The 6,769-nt window shown below is 50.2% G+C and overlaps 2 protein-coding genes across 2 annotated transcripts; one reads left to right on the top strand and one right to left on the bottom strand.

The window, feature by feature from the left end:
• Positions 1 to 1,255: 1,255 nt before the first annotated feature.
• Positions 1,256 to 3,210, top strand: F4807DRAFT_411327 (uncharacterized protein). Its single transcript, XM_047996692.1, has one exon. It carries the CDS (start codon positions 1,609 to 1,611, stop codon positions 2,536 to 2,538), a length of 930 nt encoding a protein of 309 aa, XP_047858015.1. The 5' UTR covers positions 1,256 to 1,608; the 3' UTR covers positions 2,539 to 3,210.
• A 1,375-nt stretch (positions 3,211 to 4,585) lies between these two features.
• Positions 4,586 to 6,421, bottom strand: F4807DRAFT_411328 (uncharacterized protein). The gene is made up of 2 exons (XM_047996693.1): positions 6,399 to 6,421; positions 4,586 to 6,343 (listed from the first exon to the last, which is right to left on the bottom strand). Exon 2 carries the CDS (start codon positions 6,186 to 6,188, stop codon positions 5,334 to 5,336), a length of 855 nt encoding a protein of 284 aa, XP_047858016.1. The 5' UTR covers positions 6,189 to 6,343; positions 6,399 to 6,421; the 3' UTR covers positions 4,586 to 5,333.
• Positions 6,422 to 6,769: the final 348 nt, after the last annotated feature.

The raw sequence follows: 6,769 nt of genomic DNA on the forward strand, positions 1-6,769 counted from the left end.
TTTTGGTGTTGCTGGGCAAGGTACATGTAAGTTTATATATAGGATCCGTTGATGCATGTACCTCAAGCCTGAGCGCTATGGTTAGATGTAGGTACGTAACCAACGTGTTTGTATCTACTACTAGGTACTTACATGATGGGGTGCCCTTACGCCATTCAGCCCCTTGCGCTTGAAGATCTCTTCATCGTTAGCCAACGGTTTATTAATATAGCTATACTATGTACGTACGAAAACTGTGGTTTGATGCTTCCATCCACCATATTTTACAGATAGGAAGGTCACGAGCGATGCCTGAAGTGCCCGACATCGTAAATCATTAAGTACTGTACATATGTCGGTACTCGTACAAATGCTGTGCAATCACCGCCTACTACCGGATAGTTAGAGAATGTGCATACTTAAGTTACCTCCGTGCGCCATTCCGCCTCAAGTGAAAGGTTCGACGCCTCCGTCGAATCTTCTTATTTTAACTCGCGGAAACTAATCGCATGATAGATGACTTTATCATTACGCCTATCTACTACATCCATGGATAGCATTACCGATAGTATCACCTTAAGAAAAAGGGTTGTCCGTTAGATACATACCTGTTCCTCTACCCTCTATGTGTACCTTCATGGCATGTATCTAATTGCCAATTATTTAACCGTTTATTGTGTTTAACTAGTTGCCTAGGCGAGAAGCAAATAACTTCCAGCCTTACCACTTACGTACTACGTAAGGCACACGATGGTCTCGAATATCATTCGTCATACTTCGTAGACCGCCTGCTGACATGTGGGCTGCAAACATGACTTGCAGTATGTACCGAAGGGAAATATCCGTAAACTCCGTAAGCAGGACGGATGTTTACCGTGGTATTATTGGTTAGGTATTGAAAAGACTCGATAAAAATAAAAACTTCATAACGACATCTATGTCCGATTATCTTCAACCTGTATAGAATACTAACACAATCCGTATCTCGAACAGCGTCGGGTGTGGTTCAGCGCATGTCTCATGTGCCTCATACATATGCTGCGTACCTTAGCTACAGGTACGTACAGTAATCATGATGTACCTGTGCTTCCTAAAAGGGAACTCCATGTACACACTATGATGTACCTCATGTACCTAGTAGCTCCGGCATCCTATTGGTCCAAAATACCCCAATCTATCCAAGGACCCCGGAATTTCTAAAATAAGACTAGCTTCGTCCTTACCCTCGTCCCGCAGAAGGCTGTAGCCGCAGCGAGTGGGATTGTCCCGCGTCTACGGAGCAATCGCGAGCCACTAATTTTTTTTCTCTTTCCCCTTCCCTATCGGCGGGAGCCACAGCTCCAAGCGCGACCTCACATCATACCATCACCTCACGCCGACTTTCCCGCAAAACTTCCCACCGTAATCCGAAATTCTCCAAAACCCCCCGTTCTTCCCGCGTCACGAGAGTTGGGTCCCACCAAAAAGCCCAAATCCTTCCCCCGGGTTTTCTCGGTACGCTGCATTACATAACGAACTACTACTGTAGTAGCCCCAGAACATCCCCAAACCCCCCCTCCTTTCGGGCTGCGGCTGCATATGCGGACATGACGCGCCGCCCGTAAAGTAGCGCAACGGCTAGCAGCGAATATGGGGAAGCGGCGGAAGGTCGCGCATAACAGCAGCAGCAGCAACGCGCAGAAGCAGAGGCCCGGCGCCGGAAGCCGGAAGCCGCAGCCGCAGAAGGGGAAGGCGGCACAAGGACAAGGCCAAGGACAAGGTCAAGGCCAGCCGAAGTCTCACAAGCAACAGCAGCAACAGAATAATAAGTCGCAACCGCAACCGCAACAGCAGCATGACGAACCCACGATCCCGTTCGCCCCCGAAGACAAGATCCTGCTCATCGGCGACGGCGACCTGAGCTTCGCCGCCTCGCTGGTCGAGCACCACTACTGCGCCTCCGTGACGGCGACGGTGCTCGAAAAAGGGCCCGAGGAGCTAGCAGCGAAGTATCCGCACGCGCCGGACAACATCGCCAAGGTCGAGGCGGAGGAGGGGTGCAGGGTGCTGTATAACGTCGACGCGACGAAGATGGCGCCGTTCGTCGACAAGCGGAAGGGCGGGGGCGGCGTCATGGACCGCGTCATGTTCAACTTCCCGCACGTCGGCGGCAAGAGCACCGACGTCAACCGCCAGGTGCGCCACAACCAGGAGCTGCTCGTCGCCTTCTTCCGCCGCGCCGCGCCGTCGCTGGCCCCCGGCGGCACGATCGTGGTTACCCTGTTCGAGGGCGAGCCCTACACGCTGTGGAACGTGCGCGACCTCGCGAGGCATAGTGGCCTCCGCGTCGAGCGCAGCTTCCGCTTCCAGGCCGCCGCGTACCCCGGGTACCGCCACGCGCGGACGCTCGGCGTCGTGAGGAGTAAGAGTGGCGAGGTCGGCGGCGGGTGGAAGGGCGAGGAGCGCGCGGCGCGGAGCTATGTTTTTGTGAGGAAGGATGATGAGGCTAAGCCGGCGGTGGGGAGTGGGCAGGGTAAGAAGCGCTCACGGGCGGATGATGAGTCTTCGGATGATGATTGATGCATTATTTATGTTTGCTAGTCCTGAGCGGGATTGATGACCTGGCGATCAGCGAGGTATTGGAGTCTGACCCTTAGCATGGTGTGGCACACGTGCTACTTGGGGTTACGTGGATATACTAGAAAGGAGAACGATAACTGGTAACTCTGTTTTCCTGACCGGTCCCAACGGTCGATGTAGAGAACGTTGTATGGATATCCGAAGGCCCCGTGGCTGTCATGCGGCTGGTACACCCATCTTAGGGAAATAATTCGTCAGCCGCAGCTTTAGATGGACTATGTCTTCATCACGGAGTTTTTGCCCATTTGCTCTGCATTACAAAGACCCGTTCTTTTTATGCCTTTGGAATGGGGTTGACTCTAGTCTACGGTTCTCGTACGTTTGATATATTCTTGTTCGAAAACCGGGAAAATTGGTGTCATAGTCTTGGAGGGCACCGGGAAGTATTGATTGGACACTGTTTGGGAACACCATGCTGTAAGGATATCAACAAATCGCGTTATTTAACAGGCCACTCGAACTAGATAATATGAGCCAAAATATCGATATCGAAAGGCCATTGGTCCAGACGTCGCTGTAAGGGCTATATTCAACATAAACGTGCTTACCCCAAAGTGAGACATGGTGGTGGAACTAAGACAAAAACCACGAGCTCGGCTTCGCTGTCTTATGTCAGTCTATCAACCACAACCTACGCTAGAGATCTAGAAAGGCCAGGATTTCTCGTGAATTCCGAAATCCGCGTGCTAATTCATGACATGAGAATCGTACGGACATGAAGCTGCCTACACATGGGACTCGGAACTATTCCCCTATAAGACTCTTCTATATGTAGTCGTCTCTATATGTGGCTGTCTCGCCTTAGACACCCACCCATCACGTATAAGCGGCGGAGCACAAGGAGATGCTCGCAAGTTTATTGGCGTCTTAGTTCGTCAAATTTTTAATCTTAAGCACGTAGGCCTGAGAAATTTCCCTAAATAGCCAGTAAGACATCCTATGATCCTCGTCCTCCTCCGTAAAGTTGGCCTCGAATATCCGGTTGATGACTTGCTATTCATCGCGTGTATGCTCGCTGTCCCAGATTCTATCACTTACCCCTGAAAATGGTCAGGACCTAATCTCGGCATTTCTACCTTTTCCTTTCGCCCTCACGCTAGACATTGCCCTACCCGGGCACGATTGTATTTCTAGGGGTACTACGCTGTCGCTTCCAGGACGTGGGGGCCGCGTTAGTTTGCGATCCTCGCTTTGTAGTTGTCTGTCCAAACGAATACCACCTGGCGGGTGTGCCGCTGGACATCTCCACGTCCAACATTGATAAGACGGGGGATTCTACTGCTTACACACGTCTACGTAGGTAGGTTCTCAAAGCAGTAAGCTGACTGACTCTATTGCCGGACACAGTAATGATAGTCAACCTAGCTAATCTCAAAATTCCCTCACGGATGCCCAATCCGTATAGAAGGACGGACCATTCGGGTAGCTGGTTAGCTCCTCTACCATATCCAATCTCTCGGACCGGATTGTTTTTAACAAATTAACGGATTGGGCTGTGATAATTTGTCGTAGAAATAGCACTTGGAGAAATGGATTTACTTCACGATGCAGGTCTAAGATTCGAATTAAGACGATGTCGAATCAAATCGAGTTGCGCAGTTCGGCCTATCATAGTGTTCCTATTATACCCCATATCATCTGGTTCGATGTTATCTCATTGGCCAGTTAAGTAACTCCTATTTCGACTCTGAGATAGTTCTTGGCTCTACCTTTCCGTAGTGTAAACTTTTACATAAATCGTCGTGATAAGTAATAGTATTAGCTATGGGATACTTGTAGAAACTGTGATACAAAGATTATATCCGTTGGAGTGTAGAGTCTAGATTTCGAACGCTCATTGAATTAATAATTTCCAGCCGTGTTAGCCTGAAATGATATCTAGCTTATTACAGGAGCTTATATCAATATCCGTAGGCGATAATAGACAGGTTCCTAGAATTGTCGTCGAAATTTAGCAGGTAGCTCTTTGAGATGGGAGAGGCCCAAGTACGAATATTCCAATTTATTCTAGTTCGAATATCCAAGTCCCGCATGCACTCGATTCTCTCACAAAAAGCACGTTTTTGAAAAGCAATCGTCTGTTCAAGGTAGTTTTCAATAGTAGAATTTCTATCTACTACGAGGAGTATTTCCCATAAACCTACAATCGACCCGTCGTGCATATACATATGTATCATAAAGCCCACCGCCGCCCCTAGCCCCCCTCCGTATAACCAAAAACGCCCTAGGGAATCGTACACGAATAAAATAATACTTCTGCCAGCCGCCGAGAATATGAGAGGGAAAATCGTGATCCTATGCCACCCGGCAACAGAACTGCGCCGTAAATGCTTCAACAACGGGGTCGGGTCGAATTCTGATCGTGTCCATGATGCCTAGACGCCGTTGGAATAGAGAACATCGAGTTGCATTTTACGAATGAAACCTGCTCGTCTGCTTTAAATGGGATGGGGGGAAAAATGCAACCAGCAAACAAGGGGCCATGAAAGTGGTATAGATGATTGCCGGCCGTCAGTACGTGAAAAGGAGAAGTCGTACCTGTGGGTATCCCGTAAAAATAGTAATTGATGCTTCTCGATGGATACGAAATATCAAGAACGGACCGGGAACCGTGCTAACCCCCAGAAGTGTAAAACGAAATAGCCTCCCAGAACCCTCTCTATAAACTCAAGATATCGATGATGGATTATGGTATCGAATGACCAAGCTGGCCGTCTATTATGCTACACTCTTCTTTAACTCCGATCCGCTACCGTGGTTACCGGAGGAGGGACGTCTTTTGGAATATCGTGTCTCGTCCTGTCTCTATTTGGGAATATGGGATCAACAGCTCGGTGAGAGGGTTCATACGTTTGCAAATTTCGCGGAGATGGCGGATATGGATGTGGAGGTTGCGTTCGAGGTTGTAAATGAGGAAGTCCTCCTTGCGATGGTTCTTGCTGCTGCTGAATATGTGGAAGGACCGATGGTGATCGTGAATCCAGTGCTATCGAACCTCGATCACGAGGCGACAAGGTAGATCTCTCTACTTGCTCGAGAGGCTCCGGAAAAGCGCGGGGAGTTTCTGTGGTGGATGCTGGCGAGGTAAGAGGGAACGAACTGCTCGCTTGTCGTGGACTGTCGATTGCACCAAAGCCGCGCTTCTTCGATTTCTGGTCACCCGGGTTGCTTGAGATCTCGTATCCAGGGGATGATGCATATTCGCGTTGGGGCTGGGCTGCTAACGGAGCTAAAGGCGCTGGCGTGATTGGCGCATACTCGGACATTCGCGAGTAGATGGCGCGAGCTTGAGCTTCCTTGTCTGCCTTGGATGGCCGGCCGCGCTTCTTACCTGTTGAGGTTACCGGAGGACTGATACTGACGGGCACGGCAGGCGGATAGCCGTTTGGCGGAGGGCGCGGCTGGATGACGCGAGCTGAAGCTACGGGAGGCTCGAGAGGGGCCATCATCGCTTGTCTCTTCGCAGGGTGATCTACTAGGTCGCTCAGGGATTTGCGCTTGAAGTTTGTCAAATTCGGCGGCGGATATTTAGTCTGGAACATGGTTTCGACTGCGCCAAGGCACTGGTTCATATTACGGCCTGCTTTCATTAGGGGGACATATTCGTTAAGGCGATCCCCAGATACGTACCGCCGGGAAGCTGCATCGACATCCAGTTTGGCTCGACATGATGAGCCTTGATGAATTCGACGAGAGTATAGACGTCTACGGTGCTGACCTTGATCATTTCACCTAGGACGAACCGCTATAGCAAGTGGGGGTTAGTCGGGAAGTTTCATGGGACGACTGTGTGATATTACCTTCTCGTCGTCCGAAAACGTAGTATCCATGGCGAGCAGCTAAGTCTGACAGCGGGAAAGGCGAGGGGGGGAGGGGAAAGGAAGACAAGGGGTATGCCAGCAGATTTGCGAGTAAGTCATTTGAGAATTAGAAATGATCGGAAGCGAAAATTCAACACGAAGACACGATGCTTTCAGGGCAAGTAAATGGTCGTGAGGCAGAAGCTGAGGCGACGTGGTGTAAATCGCAACAGAGAGATACCTATTGTACCCGAAGATCTAGGCCATCAGGTGGCAGTGATGGGCAAGGTAGACCTCAGATAGCAAGGTAGGGTGGTGGTGCCCAGGTAGCGTACTGCGTGCTGCGCCGGGATTCCTAGAGGGTTAAAAGG

This window comes from Annulohypoxylon truncatum, assembly GCF_022578515.1.
Source record: "Annulohypoxylon truncatum strain CBS 140777 unplaced genomic scaffold F4807scaffold_4, whole genome shotgun sequence".
NCBI lineage: Eukaryota > Fungi > Ascomycota > Sordariomycetes > Xylariales > Hypoxylaceae > Annulohypoxylon > Annulohypoxylon truncatum.

Excerpts from the sequence above, each read along its gene's own strand:
- F4807DRAFT_411328 (XM_047996693.1), bottom strand. The coding sequence starts at position 6,188 with ATGAAAGCAGGCCGTAATATGAACCAGTGCCTTGGCGCAGTCGAAACC.
- F4807DRAFT_411327 (XM_047996692.1), top strand. The coding sequence starts at position 1,609 with ATGGGGAAGCGGCGGAAGGTCGCGCATAACAGCAGCAGCAGCAACGCG.